This window comes from Cavia porcellus, unplaced genomic scaffold (genome assembly GCF_034190915.1).
Source record: "Cavia porcellus strain 051 isolate PalLab524CR breed Dunkin Hartley unplaced genomic scaffold, mCavPor4.1 scaffold_19, whole genome shotgun sequence".
In the NCBI taxonomy this organism is placed as follows: domain Eukaryota; kingdom Metazoa; phylum Chordata; class Mammalia; order Rodentia; family Caviidae; genus Cavia; species Cavia porcellus.
The window spans coordinates 34,605,863-34,630,706 of NW_026947502.1; the positions used below are offsets into that span (position 1 = coordinate 34,605,863).

General features: G+C 42.6%; 2 protein-coding genes across 5 annotated transcripts in view; one reads left to right on the forward strand and one right to left on the reverse strand.

Moving 5' to 3' along the window:
• The window catches only part of Dcp2 (decapping mRNA 2), a 57,278-nt gene extending 49,385 nt beyond the window's left edge, over nt 1–7,893 (forward strand). Inside the window, exon 11 of the mRNA XM_003473178.5 lies at nt 773–7,893. Coding sequence (XP_003473226.2) covers nt 773–936 — 164 coding nt within the window. The 3' untranslated portion in view covers nt 937–7,893. The remainder of the gene's footprint in view (nt 1–772) is intronic.
• A 750-nt stretch (nt 7,894–8,643) lies between these two features.
• Mcc (MCC regulator of WNT signaling pathway) overlaps nt 8,644–24,844 on the reverse strand; it is a 406,401-nt gene continuing 390,200 nt past the window's right edge. For all 4 annotated transcript variants that reach the window (XM_003473179.5, XM_063230937.1, XM_063230938.1 and 1 more), the window contains 2 exons: nt 15,233–15,355; nt 8,644–13,750 (listed from right to left, as the gene is read on the reverse strand). In XM_003473179.5, coding sequence (XP_003473227.3) covers nt 13,570–13,750; nt 15,233–15,355 — 304 coding nt within the window. In that variant the 3' untranslated portion in view covers nt 8,644–13,569. The remainder of the gene's footprint in view (nt 13,751–15,232; nt 15,356–24,844) is intronic.

Sequence of the window (24,844 nt, forward strand, 5' to 3'; positions counted from 1 at the left end):
GCCAAACTGATAAAATTGGGAATTTTTTTTAGCTGAGCTCAGTGATCACCCATGGACCCGTTTCAGAGTCAAAACAAGTGGTCCTGAACTGGAGGGTTACAGGGCATTTGAAGCAGAAAACTACAAAGCAAGACATCCTGTTGGAAACAGTTTAGCTAGAAACTTACGTTAATTTGGTTGACACCTGTATCCTGCTTCTTGGTTGAGCGGGTTAATTTTTCTCTGATGGGGAAGCAGCTCATTCTGCTTTTCTCGTGGGACTTGTACCCTGAGTAATTTTTCACTCTTCTGGGTCAAATACAGGGCACAAGATGGCATTAGTTAGACCAAGCTACAACATAATATATTGAAGACTTGGTAAACTTCAGTTTTGTTTTTCTGTAATTACCATCTTTCCAGTTCTTCATATGTGATTGTAGTTTTCACAATGCTTTCATTTTCACCTTTGCAAGAATCTACCATTATTTTGGCATAAAATGCAAATAAATGTAAGAAGTAAAATCATGCCCATTTTGAAGACAAAGAATTGTCAAGGATCTTACAGGCTAAAGTTAAGATTTTCAATGTTTAGGTAGAGAATTAAGCAATAATAGATCAGAAACTCAGTTGAGTACCAGTTCAGGGAAAGGATAGTATCTTGGTGGTTCTGCTTAGATTAGAGTTAGTTGTGGAAAGATAAATGTATACTCTATGCATTTTTATAGTCACACAAGGTGAAGGATTTTGAGTCCTTACTAAGTGTCTGCACACATTGGTTTTGTTTTCTCGGTAGATGCTGTGTATGACTTGACTTGCTCCATTGAAGACCAGTTGCTAGAACACCCCGAGGAACAGTCTGTGGCATGTAATGGACACTGCAAGTTCCCCTTTTCGTCTAGAGCTTTTTTGAGTTTCAAGTTTGACCACAATGCTATCATGAAAATCCTGGACCTTTGATGGCACAGATGTACTGCAGAAGCCTGAAGAGCAGTGGCCTGTTGCATTTGAGCGGGTGTCTCCTCAAGCCTTACCTTTCTCAGGTGTTTTAAAGAAATGCAGGGAGGCAATGCTTTTGAAATCTTTTTTTCGTTTTCTTTTTTTTTTTTCCAGAAGAGAAATGAGTTTGCACTGTAAATGTAGTCACAACCCTTTATCCAGTTTTACCTTTCAGTGTTTGGAACAAGTTTTAAGTTGCTTATTTTTTTGAGGGCATTTATTCTGTGTGACTATTGGTGTTACTTTGTGTTCTCATCAAGAAAATCACATTTGAGTCATCAGTAAGTAGCCAAGTTAATGAGAAGGTTCATTTATCCAGTACAGTGATTGCAATAACAGTTTACTTACATGAAATTTCAAAAGGAAACTTAAAGAATCCAATTAGTAAATGAACATAAGCACTAAAACGTCACACACATCAAGATTGCAGCTCATCTGTTTGGGTGGCATTTTACTTATTTCTTTGCATCTAACTGCTGAGGCTCTGGTACTCTAGCTTGGAATTTTGCTAAAAGGATTTATTTAGAGTCAGCATCTGTAATATATTCATGTGGAAAATGAACTCTTGGTACTTCGTAAACACAGAACCGGAAGCCTGAGAGGGATCACGTTGCTCTGGAGTTGGTGCTGTAACTGAATTGTGTTGCATGCAGTCAGTGAACCTGTGAGTGCTGAAGCAGAGAGCACGAGGCAGGACTCAGCAGTTGCCGCAGGTCATGTCTTCACCATCTCGCCTCCAATCCTTTGGTATCGTACAAGGATTTTGTTCTTGGGAAAGATGTCTTACATGCTCCACTTGTGTAAATATGTATGAAAAACTGACTTACTGGCTTTACATTGCATATTAGTGTTGATCTATAGAAAACGATGTTCTATTGGGTTCCAGTCTGCCGTAGTGGTAGAGAATGCGAGTTCTTCCTGGCAGACTGAGGCCCCGGCTGATGGAGTCAGAGGGGAGGGTATGCACTTACCCACGTGCACGTAAAGCTTTTCTCTGGGGGCGGGGCTGGACCAGAAGGTGGAAGTGACACACACAGCTTAGTGCTGGGAATGTATTTTGCGCCTTCAGGATTCTTAAGTCCAAATAAAGATGGCAGTGACCATTTTAAGAAGGATTTCAGTTATAATTAAGGACAATCACCAGAGCTTTAAGGAAGCGTTACTTTTTTGGCTGCATCTGACCTCATTGAAGATATTTCTTGGGGGAGAGAAGGGGTGAAGTGTTTGATGTATGTGTGCAACTGTATGTGAATTTTAAAAACTGTTACACGTGGTATCCACAAAATGCATCTGCTTATAAATGTTACTGTAGAAATCTTTATATAGGTAGCCTGCTTAGCCCCATGGGACTTCTAAAAGAAGGGCTAGTGTAAGGAATTCACTTGGTATTACTACTTTGCTTTAACTTTTAAGTGACTTGATTTTAAAGGAGAATTTTATTTATTATTGAAAGTGTCACTCTTGGTGCTAAGTAGAATTCATAATTTTAGCAGTGTGTTTAGAATACATTGTTCATAACCCTGTAGCTTTTATATGGCTAATCTGTGAATCCTGTGACCTGTGCTTTTTAATGCATTACATGATTGCATTTGAAAGTTTTTGTTCTTTTCAGAAATACAGTTGCTTGGCTTGGGTCTCCCTGAGCCGTATTTATAGTTGGTCCCACCATTCCAGATTTCTGTTAAGTTGTTAAGGGAATGAGATCTTAGTTTACCTAGCAGATGAATCATTTTTCCTTGTGTATTGTTGTTGGAAACCATTTGATTTTTAGGATTATTTTTAAAGTGACTTTTTTTTTCTTTTAAATGAGTACTTTTGGTCAGTCTTTTTGGTGCCTGTGGAGTTTTAGACTTTTCAGCTCCTAATACTAAAAAGCAAAAGAGATTAGTTATCAGAAAGTAGTATGGTTTCTAATATGGTTGAGCATTTTCAAGAACCAACAAATTATCTTTTTAATTACAATAGTTATTACTGTTGTGCTGCTTCATTTAATGCACTGTGGAACAAAATAAAGTTATGGTTGGGATGCAGTTATGATAACTTTAGGCTTTTAACCGTCTTGACAGGTTGAAGTTAAACGTGTTAAGTGTGTATGACGTGACTTAACTATGCAGAATAAATGTTAAGTGGATGTACCTGTTTTATGTACATCTGTTTTACTCTTTTTCAGTATTCAGGTTATATTGAGACAGGCCATGCTTAGCACAAGACTAGATTGTCTTTAAAATACTTTGGCATGGTTTGAGGAAATCATATGATAAAGAAGTATGCTGAATATGCAATAATTTGCTTCTGCTGAGTGCTGCATTTTAAGAATCTAGTTGAGAAGAGTAGTTACAGCTTCATTATTTTTATGTTTGAGAGAAATAGATCTTTAAATTTCTCATTTTAAATATTCTCATGTTCCAGCCATATATGTTCCAAAGTGCAGTGCACTGTGAATCTTGTTTTTTAAAATTCTGTAGGTGCTTTTATGTATAACTAATGATTTATAGGCTGTAAATGAATTGTTTTTGTATTTAATCATTGTAATCCAAACAACAATGCGGTTTACATGCTTTCTATAAAAAAGAAAAAAGAAAGAAAAGACAAAAAAATTTAATCTATTTCGATGGTTTTAGGATTTGATGCCTTCCTGAGACATGAGCAGTGAAGAGATCTAAGAACATAATAGACAAAGGTGATATTTGATTAAAGATGTTAAAAAATTAAGTTCAGGTTTTGTGAGTATATAAATATTTATATAAAGGATAAAGCCTCCCAGTGCTCTGAGGGTTTTTGGTTAGTGCTTATTGTTTTGATCTTTGAATATCATTATTTTTGTATTAAGTATCAGTAAATGGTACTTATCAGATAACAGAGATACATAATGATTTTATGCTACAAGACTGGGTTGTACTTTTAATGTCTGAAGACTTCAGTATTTTGTATTGTCAAATAAAAAGAACACAAATCTAAATGAATGACATCCTTCCACTGTAGGATTTAAATTCCTTTATAAAACTCAACATTCTGTGTTCTCTAGGAAAGTTAAAGTCTGAATGCACATGCGATTAGGGTCAGTTTCATTTCCTATTCCCTTACTGCTGCCACTGGCCTCTGTTACCAACATTTACAATACTTACAGTAAGGAGAGCAAAGTTATTTATAAACATTAGTCCTTGCCAAGTTGTGTTTGCTAGTGTGATGCCTCTTGGCCTTTAATTTTTTCTTGGCCCAGTGAACCTCCTCGCTCAGAGCCTTTGTCTTGGTTGACGTTCACTGTGTCTTTAGAGTCTCTGAGGTCTCTGAGGCAGTATTTCCTTTGTATATTACAATCATAGTTATGCTAATTAACACTTAGTCTTTGTGATTTTGACTTTGTCTTCCAGCCTGGGGAGGGATCTCAAATGTATTATTGTAACTTTAAATTGGTGATAAGAAAAACAAATCGTTATTTTTCTGAAAGTCTCCTTTTCCTTTTATATACCTGTCTGTGGAGCAACATTAGTAAAACTGCAGTTGTGATAAACCTTATTCCTGACAGCTTAGTGAAGTGTGGGTAGAATTTCTCATTTATTATGTCCTAAGATTTTCAAAGTGCATTAATATTGTTGCCAAAAATTCTGAAAATAAGCTTATGATGGGCCTTTAAGCATCTTTTTGAGTGCCGAGGCCTATACTTCTGGGCCCGAAGGCAGCAGGTTGCAGCTGGGCAGCACAAGCTTCATCTCACACTTTGAAAGTTGTGTTCTGGAGTGAAGATTCAGAAAATCATGATGAATTACTGTTTTTGAACAAAAGTGTCCTTCTGAAAAGAGAAGATAGCTATTGAGCAAAGAGTATAAAGAGGAATCTACAATATACATCAATACTTGAGCTGTATGATGCACCTGATAGAAATGTGATCATTGCCTAGTATATATGGTCATTGCCAAATACTTCCAAGCCCTTAATGAAGTGACTGTTTTTCTGGGTATGATTGCCAAGCAATCCAGTGCATCAGAAGTCATCTTTCCCGCTTTGAAGACCAACATTTGGGAGCCTGGTTTTCTGTACTGACAGCCACAGAACTAACTCCAGCCTCTCTGAAGTGCCCAGGGAAGACACAGCCAGCTGCCACACATTTGTTTTGAGTGGTGACTCACTTATCAGTTATTTTCTTTGTGACAGATTGCATTTATTATTCAAATAGCAGTCAGTAGCTGTGGAAGAGTAAACCTGTTGTAAAGGAGAGTGGACTTACTGTGCCTGCTCCCACATAAAGTACAAGGAAATGGAGTTTACTCTAGGTCCCCAGATTAATGAAATCACCAGTAACCAGATTTTGTTTACCTCAGGTCTTCTGTGATTAGCAGAAGAAATGGCCTATTTTAGCAGCTTGAAAGCACAATCTTAAAAAACAACAAAAATCTAATCTTCATAAGATGTTGCATTAACTGAGCGATGTTACTAAGGGTGCTCAGAGAAAAAAGATTGCAGAAATCAGTTGTGGGCTGTGTATGACCCTTGTCTGCTTGGCGTACTTCACTAGGAGAGTCAAGGCCCTAAATATGTATTTAGGAGGCACATAGCTTTGTTTCATTTTGTTTTGTTTTAAATGACCAGTGTTTTGAGTACCACATTTAAAGGCTTCTTAATCCTTTTTTATTTTTTCTGGCCAGAAAGAAGCTATTAAGTCCTGGAGGTTTTTTGTAGTTTTGTTTTGGGTTTCCTGATGATTTGTCCCTTTTGGGAACACTTGGTTTTTTTTTTTTTTTTGTTTTGTTTTGTTTTTTGTTTTTTGTTTTTTGCAAGAGTTTGCAAGCAGTGAGTTGCCTTATTTTGACCCTTGGGCCACAAACAGGAGGCTTGTGAATACCTGTGTTCTCTCAATGCCTGTAGCTGGCAAATTGATTTGTAAAGAGAGAGAAAACTGTGTGGTTTTAGAGTAAAATGGACAGTATTTGCTGGTCTTTGAGGGATCTTCTTAGGATAGTGGACTTTTTGAGGTAGAAGGTAACATTTTCATCTACTTTGTGTGTGTGTGGGGGGGGTGTGTGTGCCAGGGATTGAACTCATGCCCTCAAGCTTGCCAGGTCGGTGCTTACATCGCTGAACCAAATCCCTGGCCCCAATTCCATTTACTTTTAATTTAGTGAATTCAGAGTTCGACTGTAGAGCTACAGACTGGGAAAATAATTGGCACACAATTCTATATTTGGTTAGGAAATTAACACATGCCTTTGTGATATTTAGGAATAAATTATGAATGGCAGCAAATGAAAGCAAAGATGCTCAACTGAATGAAATTTAGAAAAGTAGTGACTATTCCTCAGCAGTTTGGTGTGAGATTCGGTGCTGCTTTTGGAACTTGACCAGCAGTGGACTTAGGCTCTCATGCACTGGTATGCTGTGCATTGACAGAAAAGCACGGAAGGCACGTCTGTGAGAACTTGAGCACTTCACTACTGTCCTAGGGCAGGCACTGCTGTCTCTGTGTTCACTTTAGGTTTGTGTTTGGATGTTGTACAAGTAACTATGAAATGTTAAAAATGCAAATGTCTAAAACTTTAATTTTCCTTTTTACTTAAAGTTAGGGCAGAAAATGGCTAATCTCATTTCCACTTATAATATTACTTTTTCTTCAGTAACAAAAGGACAATGAACCGTGAACTGTTGAGATTTACATGTATATTTTATATTTTTAACTGTTTGCTTATTAAAACTATTGTACTTTTAAAATAAACATCTTTGTTAAATATTGACTCATCCTAGATCTGTGTGCAATTCAGACTTCATTTTGTTTGTTGCTTTAAAGAAAGCTTCAAAAGCATCTTATTTCAGAGTGATTAATCAAATAAAAGTATACATGTATTAGCTAGCTTCAGTGAAATGTCTCTTAAAAATTGTATTTCATCTAACCAAAATAGGGCATAGTTTAGTTTGAGTAGGAAAAAAAGTAATTGGTCTTTTAAATACTGTGATACTGTGCCTATTTCTAAAAGATCTGAAGTGGCTTTTACACTGTGAAAATTAATCTTTATGGAAGTAGTCACAAATAATTGGGGAGTAAGTTTTAGTCTGAAAAGTAGATATTTATGCTGGGTCGTGTTAAGTGAGTTAATTTCTGTAAGGTACAACAGCTGACGGTAAAAAATAGATGAAAAGGTTTTGCTAAATATTTGAAAAATGAAACAATTGACTGAGAAAGAAGGAACTTCAGAGTGAATGTGATATTTTGATAATTTATAAGCTTTATTTCTCCAGTTATTATTTTTCTTATGTAACATCACCTAACATTTAAATTTTGCTTATATACTATAGAAGTGTTTTATTACTTTACCTTGAAAGACATTCTAATACCTGGAGAAAGACCATATAAGTAAAACCCCTTTAAGTGATTTGGTCTGCAGTTGTAATAAAGTTCTTGCTGCTGCTTTTAGTTGTCAAGCAGAGCTAAAAACGAACCCCAGAATACCCATTGAGTTCACCTTGTGGTTACCAGAATTAAAGACTTTAGGACAGATTTGTTTCTGGGTTTATTATTTAGTGGTTCAACAATAGCTTTGTCTTTTTCCCTCAGTATTAATAAAAGGAGGTGAGGGCTGACTGTAATGTACTTGGGTATAACATAAATAAAAGATTTCTAGTGACTCATGTTTGTGAATTAAAGTTACGTTTAAATGTTTGCAGGAGCACGACACTTCCAAAGACCTGGAGATTGTTCACTGAAAAGATGAATAAAGTTCCATTTCTTAACAGTTTTTGTGCTCTAAACTTTTGTTCTGTAAGCTTTTTGATGTAAATAATTTCAGATTAGAAACTAAAAACCTCTTCTTAAAAAATAGAATTATGAAAAGTTGCTCAAATATTGGCTTTTTGTAAAAACCTTATTGTGTTAAAGTTAGGCTATTTGTAATGCAATACCAATAAAACTGGCTGCTTGGGTAGTTATAATTATCATCTTAACCTTATTTCTGCTACTGTTGTAACTGTGGCTTCTGAATTTCTCATTTTGGTTGCTGTCTCTGAACCAATAAAAACTATGAATATGATAAACATGTTATATTTATACAACAGGAAGAAATATTAAAGGTAGCGTCTGTCTGAAATGGAGAACTGGTATATATTTCTTATCTCAAAGGACAGCTTGATTGTTGCTTTAAAACAGGATTATGGAGGACAGCCTGAGATACAAAGTAAAATAAAACAGCTTTTCTTAAAATCGTACTAACTAGGCTTCCCAATAGAATGCTGGCTTCTCTTTGGCTCCCAGGGGAAAAAGAAGTGCTGTGTTCCCGCTCTGGTAGGAGAGCTCAGCCGTGAGGGGACAGGGCTAGGGACCAGCCTGTTTTCATCAGAGGTACTTGGTTTCCTTGCTGTAGTGGAAGACTGATGCTGTAATGTTCTCTAATAGCCATGTTACAAAGCTGCTTGTCGTCCTTCAGTCGAGTCACATGTGACTCCCTTGTACTATCCTGCTTCAAGAGGTGACCTCCCAGGTGTGGCAAGTTTGAAAAGGCAGTCAAATGAAAACTGTTGATAAATGAGACTTACCTGCTCATGGCTTGAGCTAGTTTGTCTTTTTAAGCTCCATTTCAACAGCAGCTCTTGATTTAATGTGTTTAGTTCAGGTTTGGTATTTACATGGGTTACGAATTATTGTATAGGACAGCCTTACCCTTTAATAATTAAAACAGTACAATATAGAATTAGAAATATTTATTCAGAATATAAGAATGTTTGTAAAATATTATAAATGTCTCTGTATAAATAAATGGAGTTTTTTTTTAAACAATTCTATATCAAATTACAGAGTAGCTATTTTACAGCAGCTAAAACTAAAGGCTTCTGGGAACATTTAAAGCATGTAAATGAAGAATCTAAAAAAATTACAAAGTATAGTACAGTGTTAAGTAGCAACTTTAAAATGAGACTTTCAATACAAACAGCAGAACAATACTGACAAATGCAAACTTAGACACACGTGCTTTAACAACTGACAGTACATTCAAGCAGATTTTCTAGTAATTCAAGTGGTATAAAAAAAGGAGCACATTTTCAAATAGGAAACTTAAATCTCATGCAAAGTAAGTCTTGACAAGCTAAAAACAAAATAGGAAAGTGACATGTCTCTAACTTTGTATTAGGTTGAAACAAAAGCAGCCTGTTAGGGGCTCTCACTTGGCCCCCCTGGCATGAGCACTTTAAGTAGATGCTGCGAGTTCCACAACAGGCAATCTGGAGACAGTGCAGAAGTGAATGGTAGAGAAAGCACTGCTTCATCAGGGACCAGAGTGAGTGGGGGAGGGGTACTGTGTGCAAGTCGCTGTCCTGCCCACTGGTATTCCAGATGATCAGCAGAGGAATCCCTGCAAAGGTCAAGCGCTACTCGTCACGGACATGGTTTCCAATAGCAGACTGCCGTTTCTGGGCCCAAATGATTTTTTTGTTTTTTTGTCTTGTGCACATGAAAAATCAAGTAATGTAGAATTAATCAAATACAACTAAACCAAAAAATGGTTATCTGCATGTGAATCTATCTTCCTCCACAGAAGCATTAGCAAACAAAAATATGGTAAACCACTGTACCCTTTTCCACCTTTTGTATTTTAATAATAACTGAGTGTTCAGTAATGCTGTGGTGAAAACAGCCAGCATTGTATGAACTGATAGTTCTGGTTCCAACTCTAAAGTTCTCTGCAGCAAAGGCATCTATCACTGAATACAGAGAGTAACTTCTGTGTATGAAACAGAAGGTACTTCAGAAGGCTACAGTTGGGAGAAAACCTCAGCCTCACAGAAAAACACAAGGTTCAGTTATGGATATACTTCAAAAACAACTTTATGTAATGATAATTTTTATTTTGTATCAAGTTATACCTGTTCTACAAACTCCAGAGTGAGTCTGCAAGCCTTAATCAAAGGTGGTGATTGTATCATTCCTTGTCAAAATAGGCTATCCCATTGGATACATAGAAAAATAATCAATTTCCCCCAAATGACAAAGTGTTCTACAAAGCTATCACATACTATAGAAAAACAAAAATGTTACATATGCTCTCACTGCCCGCCCCCACAAAAAACTTTGGCAACCCTATGGCTGCACCCTAATGAAGTTTAGTATAGATATTCTGACTATCACAGAGTCGCCTCACTTCTCAGTACTTTCTAGCTCTAATTGCTGCATCTAGAAGTGGGTGAAAGCTGTAAGCTCAGCATGAATTTACAGAATGCATGCGACGTACTCCCGTTTATCTGCAGCTAATGCACAGCTTGATGGAGAAAAGGACACATTCAGGTGTCAGGAATAGAATTTTGGATTTTCTTTTATATCTTGATGCCTTTCTCATCGCTTCATTTAAAACATGAGCCTGATACTCCAAATTCTTCAGAGTTTTAAGGAAAAGGTCCAAATGAAACTACTGCAGTGTTATTCCCGTAGGCCACAGGAAATTTAATTCATGTCAGCAACAGAGGCAGCCCAACCCTGTCCAGGTAAATATGGAGAATTTCTTTTTCCCTTATAAGGTTGTATCTTTACATTGTAACTAGAAAGGTTTCACATAGTTTCTGGTTTTCCACAGAGTGGTGAAATGTTCACTGTCCTCAATGTAAGTGCTTAAGGACAAAGCCTCTAGGCTCTTGGGACTGCCTTTTTGGAAGGGAACATCAGTGCTTTAATTTAGAGTTCCCTGTAAAATACTGCTGCAGGCTCAGAGGAAGACTTAGAAGTCCTACATGCATCTGGAAGAATTAAGTGCTGATTTTAATTGGCACTTAAATTTTTTATTAGCCTAACATTCCAGTCTCAGGCAGCATGAATATTAACTAGACGTGCCAGCAGATAGTAAATATGACACAGTCACCTCCAGCAACAGTGGACATGCAGTGCACATCTGGGCCTAGAGCACGGCAAAGACAGTGTGGCCAACCTCAACCGTCTGATCACGTATTTAACCGTAAGTAACCTGTGATGTAAGTCTCAAAAAGGAATCTGTCTTGCTGCCTGTATGTTTATGGCAGTTTGGTAGCTGACACACATGGGTGGGGTTGGTCAGATCCAGCTGGCTGGCTCAAACACTGATGACGCTCCAGCTGCGAATGGAAGGATTTCGTGCCTGTGATTTCTGCCCTAGTTGGTTTCCTTTGCTTCAACTCAGCAATGGGAAGTCCAGTCCTGGGGGACAGTGAAACCTGCCCTTTGCTCTATGCTGATTTCTCTAGGAACCAAAGACTGAACAGAGATGACTGCTTAATGGGGGCAACTACCAAAGACACTGGAGAAGTCAATTTAGGATTAAATTTGGAATTAAAAGTCAAGATCGTTTACCCCCAGAGGAGATGTCAGTGGAGATCAGCTCCTAGAGAATAATTCAGGTACAGCAGCGTGCTACAAGAGGCAAAATTATGCAGGCACCTGATACCATTTAATCATATAATTCTATAGCTTCCATAGCATAACCAAGTGTCTGCCAATTCACCTCTTAACAAAGACTATTTAAGAAGTATCTGAAAAGTGAAAACTATTATATAGGTTTTTTAATACACATTAATAAAAGTGACATTTTTGCTGGGCAACAGTTTGCAACCTTCACCACACAGAAGTACTGTGTTGGGCGCTACACTGACACGAAGGCCTGGCAGGATGAGTACTGCTAGGGCCGTGGTAGAAGAGCCGAGGCCCCTTCTCTGGAGGACTTAACAGGCCTAACACAGTGGTTCTTGGATCAGCAGGGAAAGGAGGCACAGGTCAGTCGCAGGACGTTAGTCTGCTCCAGTCACACTTTTCAGGGCTGGTGGAAAGGAAAACTATTCATTTGAAGCTCATTCAGTCACAAAAGCAAAAGCCATGAACTTCGCAATCTGCCCAGGACAAGCTGGGAAAAGTGAAAATCGATTTCATCTCGTAAACTTTGTTTGCATGTACTTTACGGCTAAAACGTTCCTCTTGGTAAAATACAGCTTCATGTAAAGGGTGAAAATTGACTTTAAAAACAGGACTTACAGGAACTAAAGGAGAATGAAAGCAACCAAAGTACCCAAAGGCTGGCCCTTACAGACTCAAAACACCTTTTTTTTCCTTTGAGCTGAGCTTTTGTGCTAGCCTCAGAAAGAAGGATTGTTGCTTTTAAGGAGGAACTGCGTATTCTAGGCTGGAATTCCTTTCCCTGTAGCATACAGGCTGAGGAATTTTCTTGTGCTCTCTGAAAACAGACCAACTTGGATGTATAGTTCATGGACAGATTTTCTTGTAGTGAGCTGTTTAGAACTATTCATGACATCAGAACCCATTTCTCATAAGGGACTTGTATAGTCTTGGAACTATAGGAAAAAACCAGCAAATGGTCCTATAATTTTATCAGTGCAGAAGTGAAAGACTCAAGGGATAAAGTGGTAAAGGCTGCAGTAGAAACAGGCTGATAAAATGAGGTGGAAGACCTCCAAGAGCGAACTTGGGGGCACTGAGGTCCTGCCTCGCCCTGTTAGCACTTTGGCTGAAACTGAACCTCTTTAGCAGAATAAGCTAATTATCACCATGTATGGAGAGCAGAAAGCCTAACAGCAATCCCCACCCCTTCCTGACAGTAGGAGCTCAGGGCCCAGCTGAGGTTCCCAGCTGAGTACTCCAGCAGGTGGGAGCCGTGTTGCCAATACTGTCTCCTGTCTGACAGTGCACACCTTCTTGCCTTTAAAGACAAAAAGAAGGTCCAGAGCACCAGTTGCACTCAGGGATGAGTTTTGATTCATCAGAGCAGCAATTATGTAGTGCCCAAGAGCTGGGAAAGTGCTAATCCTGCTTCTCAGTTCTTAAAGTCCAACAGAATTTTAGTTGTATTTCACGTGCCATAATTCTCAGCTCTTAAGTCGTGGCTATTACTGGGCCCATTGAGAAGGGAAAATCTCAGAATCAAGAGAGCTCCCTTCCCAGCCCTGCTTCTAAAATGAAAGGTTGAAGGGCATCTACTCTTGCAATGCAGGATTGTTCAGCACATCCCTGGCATCTGTACTTGTAACTGGTGGGAGAAAGTGCCATCCTAAGGCAGTAATGGCGAACATTTAGTGCTTTCAGTGATGACCCACTGCAGCATGCCGGCCCAGGGTTTACCGCATTCTCCCCGAGGGCCTCGCAATGATACCTCAGTAGGACAGCCAAGAGTTGATAATGTGGGACTGGAAAACCCAATTCTCACTGGAACAAGCAATCGGCAGTCCTAGATGCTAGGACACATACAGATCTCTGCTTCAGTTTTCCTTGGGAGGAAGAGGAAGGAGAAAAACTAAAGATGCCAGAAGATTAGTCCACTATCTACAAAAGAAGCACGTTGACTGGAAAATCATAAAAACGAATGCACTGGGTCCCACTGCTACACAGGAAGGAGGAAAACAGTGCCTGCGGAAGGCAGGAGCGAGACCTACTGCGCACAGTGCGCTGTCCATGAGCCAGGGGAGAGGAGCAGAGTCCGTGGCTAAAGCGTAGTGTAACTCTGCCTAGAAATGAGGGCACGGCACTCTACCATCTGCTGACCTTTGTGCCTCCTTTTCCTCCCAACAGGTCCTTGTTCTGGGTCCTTCTTTCACGGGTCTGCTAGAACGTGGTTCCAGGGTCTAACTTTGGTGCCTGAGTGCTGATTAAAGTGAAGTTTCATTGGTGTGTGGCCTGGAGTTCTCTTCCTCTAGCAGAGCTATTCTTTGTTTGAGCATTCTCACTTGGGTCTCATGTCTTTCCACCATGGCCATCATCTGAGACTCCAACTTCTTCAGCTTGTTCTGATGCTTTTTCTTTGCTTTTTCATATGCAGCCACCAGGTTGCTATGTGGGAATGGAGAGGAATGAGAGTAAAGAGTCATCCTAAACAGCATGTGACACGTCGTCTGGTCTGCTGGGCAGCCACGTCTAGTCACCGCTGCTCTCAAAAGAGCTCACTCTGCCTCTTGTGTAAGCATCGAAAGCCAAGTGTTGAAAAGAAGCACAAAGCCAAGATATTGGCATTCAGTGCTGGTCACCTGCTAGTGTCCCAAGGATTAATTTAGCCCCTTGCTGTAGGCTGTCACACAAACATGTTAGTAAGCTTTCACTAGGAGTGAAACTAGCACCCAAAACTAACTCAATCTAAAGAAAAAAATAGCTGAATTCCTGAAGTTGTTCTTTGTTAAAACTGTGCTCCACTTGTTGCTCCTGTCAGAGCCACTGTCAGTTACAGGAATGTCACCATGAAATAACATTACTTGCATCAGGGTAAAGAGGCTCTCTCGTTCTTTTAAAAAATTTTTTTTGGAGCTGGGGATTTACCTCAGCGGCATAAGCGCCTGCCTTGAAAGCAGGCAGTCGTGAGTCCGATTTTAATATAGTCAATTTCTACAAGTTTTTCAAATCATGTAGATATATGCTGTCAAATGAACCAAAGACAACTTTTGTTCCCAAAAATACCTTAAATTTTCTGTAGTATCCATGATACCCACCTTGAAAATCTTTTCATTTATAACAGACTCCTAATATAAATTCACTGGATTATAAAGTAAAACTAAGTCTTCAATGTCCAAAGTCAAACACTACAAATATACTGTAGGTCATTTTCTGAGGGCAGCTGACCTTTTTATTTCTAACACATCTGCAGGAAACTGACTGTTCACGTACTTCAAAATAACATGGTGACTGCAAAAGCAGATGTGAGAATCCAGCTGTCTTCTCTTAACCCAGACATTAGAGATGTGCAAAGTTAAATAGTGCCACTTTTCTAATTGTTCCTGGAAAATACTTTTTCATTAAGATGATATTTGTGTTGTACATCTAGTGAACTTGGATTTGGTAAATGAATAAAAACTTTTAATAAGTTTCTCAGTTTTAGTTTCTGATGTGAAAGACATCAAATTACAGGAATGAAAGCTCCTTGCAATGATCAGTTTTGACAAATGTAAAGGGGTCCTGAACCCCCAAAATTTTGAGACTGCTGTCTTAGTATAGGGTCCTGAAGCATTCTACTGGCTGTTAAATGTTGATCAAATAACTAGTTTCATAGCTAGTTATGTTTTGAAAACATTGGCTTAAACACATTGTATTGTATGGCTTCCAGAGCCACCAAAAAAGCCTACAGTAATCTGCTCTTCCCTAGTTTCTGTTGGTCAAAGGACCCAATACGGAGTGTTTCTTAGGTTTCTTGTGCGGCCTCCTGTAAGATGCGGTTCTGAGGAGGGGCAGGTGAGGACACCCCACTATCCAGCAGGCACAGCAGGCTCTCACTGGCGCCTGTGGGTGGTACCCATTCGAGCAGCATGGGGAGGAACCGGGCCTTACCTGTTGGCACGCTTCAGATCATTGACGAACTCTGCGGACTGCTGGTGCCGGATTTCACTGCTCTTGGTGAGTCTTTCCAAGGCGCTCACAAGCTCTTGAACTCTGGCCTTCAGCTTCTTTTCTCTGTGTCAAGGGAAGAGCACATGGCCGTGAGTAGCTCGAGGTGACCGGGAGGTGCCACTCCCCTGGCATTTGTGGGAAGGAGGCAGGTGTAGCTGCCAAATCAAAGAGCTACGGAAAGGAGCAGGAGGGCCCCGAAGCAGCATAGCTCTCCTGGTTTGCAGGGCCAGAATGAGCGCTGAGCCCTGCCTCCTCCAAGGCTAGCCAGAGCCCTTTACTTGAGGAGGAGCCCTTCAGAGGTCCTAAGTGTGTGTCACAAGGAAACATGACAGGTACGTAAGCCCTTGGCCATGAGTGCTGCTGGACTACAAACCCGTTTCCATCTGAACCACTCAACGATTCAAGAACAGAAACCTGTCTGCTCTGGGCTTCCTACCCCGGACAAGCCCTCACCAGTTAAGACCCTACCTGGCAAAACATAAAAGGCAAAGAGGAAAGGAGAGCAGTAGAAATGATACCTGTTTCACAAAGAGCCTTGCTGCCTACTGAAGTACTTGAATTTTGTTTCCATTTTGATTCCTCCTGCTTTTGTCTGGCTCTTTTCTATAGACTCCAGGCTGACTGAAAGCGAAGGGCGGTTGCTGGAGCCCAGTTCCACAGACTTACTGCTTTCCTCCTTCCCATAAGACCCAGGCACCGTGACAATAGTTAGCATTTTCCCTTGTGTCACATAAATGATGTCAGCCTGCATCGTGACAGCACAGTCTCACTGTAAATTGGTTTGGTTCTCCAATGGGTCCCCAGCACTGCACCCCAAACTAGTGCTGCTGCTAAGTACTTACTGCCTTGGAACCTACTGAGAAACCAGCATTTAAGGAAGGAACAGCTCTGAATGTAGAGTGTAAATCAGTTCCTATGATTAGTTCCTATGACGATCCGGTAATACTTAGAAAAATACTACCAAAGAATGGACACTTCCTGGACTAAGCAACCAGATTTTTAGGACTCTGCAGAAAAGACATGAACATAGTTCCTACAGAGATTTCAGTTATCGTTGGATTCCCTTCAGCCTTGGTTATAATAAAACTAAGAATGGAAAACAGCCAGGGTATATCATCAAGGTATATCCATGCTATAAAATGCCCGACTGCCTGAGGAAGCCTCTGTAACGCAGATCGGCACGCAGTGACGTGGATGGGTGTCTCACAACTAAAAGAAAAGGGTGAGTTCTAATACACGTCATTTTATACAAACAACTAGAAATCTGAGTGTGTAACACTACACTAGAAGGCTAAATATCAACTCAACAATAGTTCATTCAGCGACTGTTCTTTACTCCTGTTTTGCTTGGAAGTTTCCAATTCTGTGCCCTTTCTGTAATCCTTTCAGATGCACAGTGGTTTGGACCATGTTCTCGTCTCCCTTCCTGGCTTCTCGGGTTTAATCTTGCATTTCTGACTGTATGGCAAGTCAAGCTCTTCCAACTGGGTACGGAAAGAGGGAACTGCAACATAAAATCCCAGGCCTCCTTTTGCAAGACAGGATAGAGGTGGGAAGGTCTTCCAGGCCCGTGGTGCCCAGGCATCCTTGCTGAGTGCCTTCCAGGGCCTGAGCTACCCAGGGAGGCTGAGCAGGGCTACCTGCCGCCACCAGGGCGCCTCCCACCTCCTGAGGGATGCAGCAGCCAGCAGGCGGCTGAGCGGGCTGCGCTTCCAACTGCAGTCGGAGAGTGGCAGCATCTCCTAGCAGAAATGAGAACCTAGTGCCGGATAGGGCTCCCTCCCAACCAGGGGCTTCCTCAGCCTTCTAAGCCGCCAGCACCCCTCCAGCTGAGGCAGAGCCAAGTGCACCAGAGCTGCTCCCCACCCTCTGGCTGGAGACAGAGTCATTCTACATTCAGTATTGCTCTGAGTCCTCTTTCTTTCTAAATTGATTGTACAGAGAAAAAAGCACAGTGTGAAGAGAACTAAAAATGTAACTCATGAAATCCACAACAAAAAGCACACTCAAAGCTGAACCATCACATCCACACCCTGCAGACAGCGAGAGTGTGGAAATCCCGGCCTTAACACAAAGGCCTTCCTTCCCAGCACCAGGCCCTCAGGGTGCCGGAGGGAGCTTTCCGGGCCTGGCACACTCTAAAAAAGATGGGACAGGATCTTAGATGCCTCCCAGTCCAGCAGGGACCACTGCAAGGAGCTCAGAGTACCCTCCCCCCCACCGCGTGCCCAGCCAGCACCCCAGAATACTTGGGTCTCAGTGTGAGAGGGGAGGACAAGGGTTGGCAAGAACCATGACTGATTTCTCACAAGTTGCAAAGACAAGGTCACACCTCAAACCTAAAATGCATTTTACTTGTTTTCATCTGACAGGCAGATTCTATGTTAGCTGTGACTTCAGAATCACTTGCCTCACAGCATCATCCACACGCTGTGAAGGAACAGCGTCCTCCGAGCTGTGCAGCCCGTCGAGGACACAGCCACCAGCCATGCTGCTGGGGGGCTTGCGGTGGCCACTCTGCATTGAGATGTGCTCCCAGTTAAAATGCACACTGGAGTTTAAGGCTTTAATACAAGGGTAAAACATCTCAGTACCTTTGAAAATATTTTTTATACTGCTAGTGACCCAACCCAGGACTCATGGATCCAGGCAAGCTCTCTACCACTGAGTTACATTCCCGGCCTGCGATATGTTATACTGGGTTAAATGTGCTATTAGAATTACAATCAGGTTGGTGCAGGGCAGCTTCAAGCATGTTAGACAAATACTTCACCACTCAGCTATACACTTAGCCCTATTAATTTCACATCTAAAACAGTAAGTGTGGAATTTAGAAAACTTTATATATGTGACTTGCATTTGTGGTTCAAATTATATTCTTAGTGGAGAGCAGTTGTCTAGAGCACTTGTTTAAAAGAGTATTATCAGGCTGTTTGCCTGGATCCTGATTCAGCAGGTGAGAGACTCAGAGACTATAGTTTATGAGGTCCCCCAAGTGACTCACTGGCAGGCAAAAATTGGTAACCTGGTGAGGCAAAAGCGTTTCCCCGGCCTCTGAGGTGCGCTCCCTGTGCTCCTGGACTCCCTGGACCTAACAGCATGTGCAGAACCATGTGCAGCCACCCACTACAGTCCTAGTCTGTAGCTCTCCTCTGTCTCACAGGCTGACTTGGAGAAAACTACCACAGCCTGCCAATCCGAGTGACTCTGAAGCCTTGACTAGCCACACCCTGTGTTGCTGCTAGTTTTGAATTCAGATGTACTTGAGCTTCAGTTAGAAAGGATTTATGCAGCTGTGGACGTACGAAGGCCAAAATGAGCATTTTCTTAGGCATCATCTAGATCAGAGAGCAAAACTGAGAACTCCGTATGTCCATCTCCCTCTCCTGCAGCAGTGCATCACACAGCATCTTCTAGGATGCCCAGCACTGTGCAGTCCCTTCCTTCCTTGTTCTTCCCTTTCCTGGAGGTTTAGGCACTCATAAATTTAAACCTGGACCATCAAGCAAAGCAAAACAATGCCGGGTTATACTGAAACCATGCGAACCCAGCTCCCAGTGTCCACGTGCAGTCCAGTTATGGGACCCCAGGCCAAGTTTCCAGTCCCTCCGTCACAGAAAAGCCTATGAATCTTCCTTCCACAACCACAGCCAGGAAGGTATTTATTTATTTATTTTTTAACTGAAACAGCTTCAAGCAGTGGAGGGTCTACAGGGATGTGGGTGGTTTCATGTGATATGGTAAATCAAAGAGGCCCATCAATAAGCTGGGTGGCGGATGCCTGAGCAGGACCCGGAAGCACTGAGTGCTGGTACCCTGGCAGCTGGGATGTGTGGCTTTGTGAACCAAGAAGCACCAAGAAGACTGGGTCCTCCTGCAGTGATTAGGTGACGGGCGGTACTCCATGACTGGAGAAAGTCACTGGGGTGGGCACCCAGGCCTGATGAGGTGCTGTGCGGCTCCTCAGCCAGCCAGGAAAGCTTTCAGGGGAGCTGTCATCAGACTAATGCCTGGGCAGTTGTGGCCATGCAGCCACAAGGCTGGGATTTCTTGGCGATTGCTAATTATGTGGAGTTAGAACAGAGTTCCTCTCCCTGCCACTTACGCTTCACCCCCGCATCTGGCTTGGGCTCTGTGGACATGGCTCGGTCAGGTCACCAGTGAGCACGCTGCCCCAGCCAGCAGTCCCTCTGCCCAGCAGCAGCAGCAAGGCTGCCAGCCCGTCCCCTGACCTGCTCTGATATGACTGCGAGGCCTGCAGCGTGTGCATTTCACTCTGCACCTCCTGTGGTCATCTATGTCCTGCTCTCCTCACTCCTACTGCAGATGTTGGGAGTTACATAAGCATTTGGGCCTGGACCATATTTTACTTTAATTCTGTCCACTTAAATTTAGTTTCCTACATGCTAAAAGGTCCAAATCCTTATCCCTAGACCTGTCTTCAGAGCTCTGGCCTTGTCTGACACCTCATTAACAGGAATCTTTAGTTTAGCATGACGAGAGCAGAACTTTGGAAATTTCCACCAAATCCATTGTCTTCTGTGTCAGGGAAAGGCCACAGCACCTGTCTGGTTCCTAATAGTGTCTCGGGGTACTCCCTCACCCCATGCTTTCCCCACATCTCTTCCCAGCAAGCTAAGTCTTGTCTTCTTGCTGTTCCTGCTCCTGCCACCAGGCCCGAAGTTGTGTCCTTTTTCACTTAGACCTCAGTGACAGCCCAGCTGGCTTCTGTGTCGACTTTCGCCCCTTCTGTTGTGGTTTCCAACAGTGGCCTGTGAGGCTGTACAAACGATGACTCAGATCAGACCATACACTGCCCTCCAGGGCCTTCCATTAACTTGCAGTCCTGTCTGCAGTCTCACCCCAGCCGGGGCTTTGCGCCCACTCACTCCTGCCTGCTGGGAATGGCCTCATTCTCTCTGCTGCCTTCCTGTTCCTCGCAACTCACCCTGATCACTGTCTGCGCAGATGTCCCAGTCACAGCGCCTTCTCAGTTCCTTCAGGTTATTCACTGTGAATTGCATTTACTTCGTAAAATTCTCACAGTGACTATTTCCCCTCCATTTCCTTTATGGTAGCCATCATAAGCTATGACTCCTTACTTTTCAGACTACCCTGGGGGCAGATAGCAGCTATCTCTAAGCCCCTCCCAAGGTAACATTCTTGGAAGTTAATTCTCACAACCACCTTTAATTATTATGGCCATAGTGTATTTCGCAGAATTAGAGAAATCACTTCTAAAATTCATCTGGAACCAGAAGAGACCTAGAATAGCAAAAGCAATCCTGGGCTACAAAGACAAGACAGGGGATATCTCAATCCTGACTTGAAATTGTATTATAAAGCTGCTATAATAAAAACAGTGTGGTACTGGAAAAAAAAAAAGACTGGAAGATCAGTGGAACAGATTAGAAGATGCAGAAATAACTCCAGTCAACTTATCTTTGACAAAAATGCCAAACACATTCACTGGAAGAAAGACAGCATCTTTAATAAATGGTGCTAGAAAAACTGGCTCTCTAAATGCTGAAGACTAAAACTAGACCCGTGCTTATCATCATGCAGTAAACTATGGTCAAAATGGATCAGAGATCTGAATATTAAACAGAAATGCTAAATCTACTGGAAGAAAAGTTAGGTAGATATCATGAAGACATAAATATCAGCAGAGTTCATGGACAAAACCGGAATTCCATGGCAAATACTTCATCAACCGGGATCTCACCCTATTAAAAAGCTCTCTGCACATCGAGAGAAACCACCAACAGAGAAGATGTTTGCCAGCTGTATCTCAAAGGATTACCATCAAGAACATACAAATAAAAAAATGAGTACTTCCAGATTTAAAGACCCAATCCAAAAATGGGCATTTGTGATGAAAATACACTTCTCAGATGAAGAAATGCAAACAGAAAATAAATACATAAAAAATATTTAACAACACTGGTCCTTTGAGAGATGCAAAAAGATGTAGTATTTTTATACAATGGAGAACAACTGAGTCATAAAGAAGGATAAGCTGGAGACTTTTATAGGTAAATGGATGCACCTTGAGACCATACTCATAAGTGAAATAAATAAGACCCACATGTAAACGCTATTGTTATCACCAGTGGAGAAGTTGAAAGAAATGTATCTACATGTGTGTATATGTACACACACATATATACATACATATATATACAATAGTTAAGACAGTTATACTACAGATTTCTCTGAATTCTGAAGAGAAAGATTTGTGCTGGTGTTGTTTGGACAACTGAACATAGATGTCTTGTGCTCTGGGCAAATGATCTGGAGATGACAATATGCAATATATGTCCCACTGTGGCCCTTGACTGATGTGTTTTGAAATTTTGTTTTTCTTTTCTTCCTTTTTTTTTTCTATTTGAAATAAAATGGATTTGAGAACAAAAAGTAAATAAAAGCTCACAAAAAGCCAAAAAAAAAAAAAAAACAAAAAACAAAACCCATTTTTATGGTCGTTTTCCAGATGAGGAACTTGAGGTACAGTCAGGTACCATCAGGAGCTGCAGCGTGGGCTCCCACTGCTGAGTCTGTCTGCAGGGCCTAGGGCTGAAGCACCTGGCTGAAGGGTCTTGTGCCTTGGAAAGGGAGCAGACAGAGCATGAGATACGATCTCTGGCTAGGCGCACAGGCCTGTGGAGCCAGGGCTAAATGTCTCAAGATAATGATGTTCAGCGGCTATGACGTTGGAGTGGGGCTGTATTTTTCCAGGAGCAGCAGCAAGCCTGTGCTAAGGACTAAAGGCTTTTCAACCAGGAAATGCATCTCACAGGCCGCCCCTGCCTCAGCCCGGGCTGCTGTGTGCACTGATGCTTCCCGCCACTCTGTCTTGCTGGAGTCCCCGGAGAGGCTGCCTTTTCTGTTTTCCTGTGTTGTCTCCTTTTCTCTGAATTTTGGAACACTGAGGCAATGACAGCAAGAAACCTCAACTGCTGCAACAATACCTGCCTCAGCCCTGTGGGTGAACCTCAGCCTTTATGGCCTTTGAGGCACCTTGGCGGGAGCTCAGCAAGCTATTTCTCTGTGAGTGAAGCCAGAAGCACATTTTGTATTCCATTAATGTCCTGCAGACCCTTGTGCATTTATGGAATTCCAGGCACAGCTTCTATAGCTTGATGGCGATTATAAATCAGCTGAATATGAAGAATCATCAAGTGCAAGTTTAATAAAACAGCACCTCTTACAATAATGATCCTCCTAATAAAATGGTGACGATTTGGCTGCTAGTTTGCTCAATGGGGCGCCCTCTGTCAGAGCACCCACCCAGTGCACTTCATCCCACCCATTTTGTAGCTCAAAACTGTATTCATACGTAACTGTTAAAATGAAATACTTTTTCTTTTTTCACTCCAAAGGGCCCGTACTGGTTCCCACGGGTGTGCAGAGGACTGGGCAGGTGAGTTCTGCAGTGCAGATGTGGAGTTCTGAGGCATTTTTGCTGGTTTGCTCCCAGGTGCTGCACACAGCCAGCAGCTCTGCAGCCTCTGCTGGGCAGTCAGTGCCCCCGGGACGCAGAAAGCACCGACAAAAGGTACCAAGAGGCCCACAGGTGAGAGGGCGAGGATAAGCGCGGGCCCTGCTCTTGGAGAGAGAAACTGTCCAGCGTGATTCTGACTATGAATTAGGTGTAGAAGCATCTGAACCACGGGCTAGAAAGCTACACGTGGGACCTATGGTGATCCCAACAGCACTGACGGTCACCATGCAATAGTGGTCATCCTGAAGGTGTTTATGCAGAGCATCCCGATCAGGGTGCACACTAAGGTATTTTGTGGCAGGATACATGGAGAGACCAGTAGCAGAATGCCCCATCAGGACACTGAGTCCTAATTTGCTGAGGGCCAAACTTGAGAGAAGACAGTACAAATGGAGAAGAATGAAAGAGGTTTTAAGAAGAAACAGTATGACTTACAAGTCATTATCATGAACTGAGAGAGCTGAATTCTTCATACGCAGTGTATGTGGGGTTCTGAGAGAAAGGCCACTTCCACACAGCGGGAGGAAATGGAACTCTGTCCTGCCTCCTGCACCTGGAGACCATGGTGACTGGCTGAAGGTGTGCAGTGGGTGTAAGGCTGAGGTCATCGAGGGACCACATGGCAAGAACGAAGCCAGCAGAGTTGCAATCACGCTCCTGGCTGAGTGAACCAAGCAGTCTGACCAACAAGTGAGCCTGTGAAAGGCCCTGGTCTTTCTGGACAGCAATGCGAATGAAGCTTGGAGCGATGAGGGAGGTTCCCATTGCTGGCTCTGAGGATGGAGGAGGCCTCCAGGAGCTGAGAGGTCCCTGGCACTGGGCAGCCTGGAGAAGGGGACCTGAGCTCTCTGGCCACCGGGGTGGGTGGGCTCAGAAGCAGATCCTCCCCTAGGTTCCCTGGTGAGTGCCCAGTGTACAGCAAAGGGACACCTGCCTACAGCCTTGCCAGATGCCAAGCAGAAAGGCCAGCTGCGCTGTCTGTCGCACAGGCCCCAGGGCTAACAAGTGGGTGTTACGTCTAGTCACTTTTGTAATTCAGAATCCTTGTAAAAGAACATGAGATGGACCAAGAAGGTTTCTTGGCCACAGGAAACCATATACAGGGCAGCCATCCTGGTGCTTCTTACAAGGTTAATTTCTGTCCCTGAAGGATTTCTCCCATCCCGTGGATCATTCTCATGTGAATACAGATGTGCTTTAATATCTTTGTTCTAAAAACCAAACAAAATACAGTTCCTGGAGAGTCCTGTCCTCTGCACAGCAAACTTCTCTAATCAGCTGCCTTCATTTCCTGCCTTTCCCCACTCCAAAGTGAACTAAGCTGGCAGGACTTTTTGGGCTTTCCTGTGTTCCCTGCTAGAAGTGGTTTCCAATTCTGCCCCCAGAGTCCTGCTGTCCGGAGTGACCTGTACAGTGGCAGAAGCCCAGGGGCCGAACATACGGGAGTGTTTTCCTATGTTGTCTCCTTGAACCCTGACACTTTACCTTGTGTGTCTGTCCCTTCCTGTGAGGCATCTTCACTCCAAGTCACATCCAGGCCTTGCAGATCTGGTCTCTTATGGTCATACTGATCAGTCGGAAACTACATGCCTTATGGGGATCTCACACATTGCCTTCTCTCTGAGCAGCAGTGGCTCCCCAAGTTTGTGAGCAATGAGGGAGACAAAAGAAGGCAGCGGGACCCTCCTCTGCCGGATGAGTTGGGTGGATCCTGTCACTGGACAGAGTGGCCAGGCCACCACAATTCACTTAGCAGCTCACAGAATCTGCTGGCATAGACAAACTTGGTGATAAAGCCTAATTCCCCAAAGGGCTTTGGCAGAGCGCCGGTGGGTATAGGACTGAATGACTACAACCTCCTGAGAGGGTAGGGGGCACGGTGCTAGAGTTCAGCCAGGGGCGGGTGTGTGAGAGCTGAGTGCTTTCCTTCCTGGGCCCCAGGAGAGGGGAACCTCTCAGCCCCCTCCCTTCCGGTCGGCCTCCCCACAGCACCTCCCTGGCCCTCAGCACTGAGAGACAGACTCATCACAGTGGCACACCATGGTATG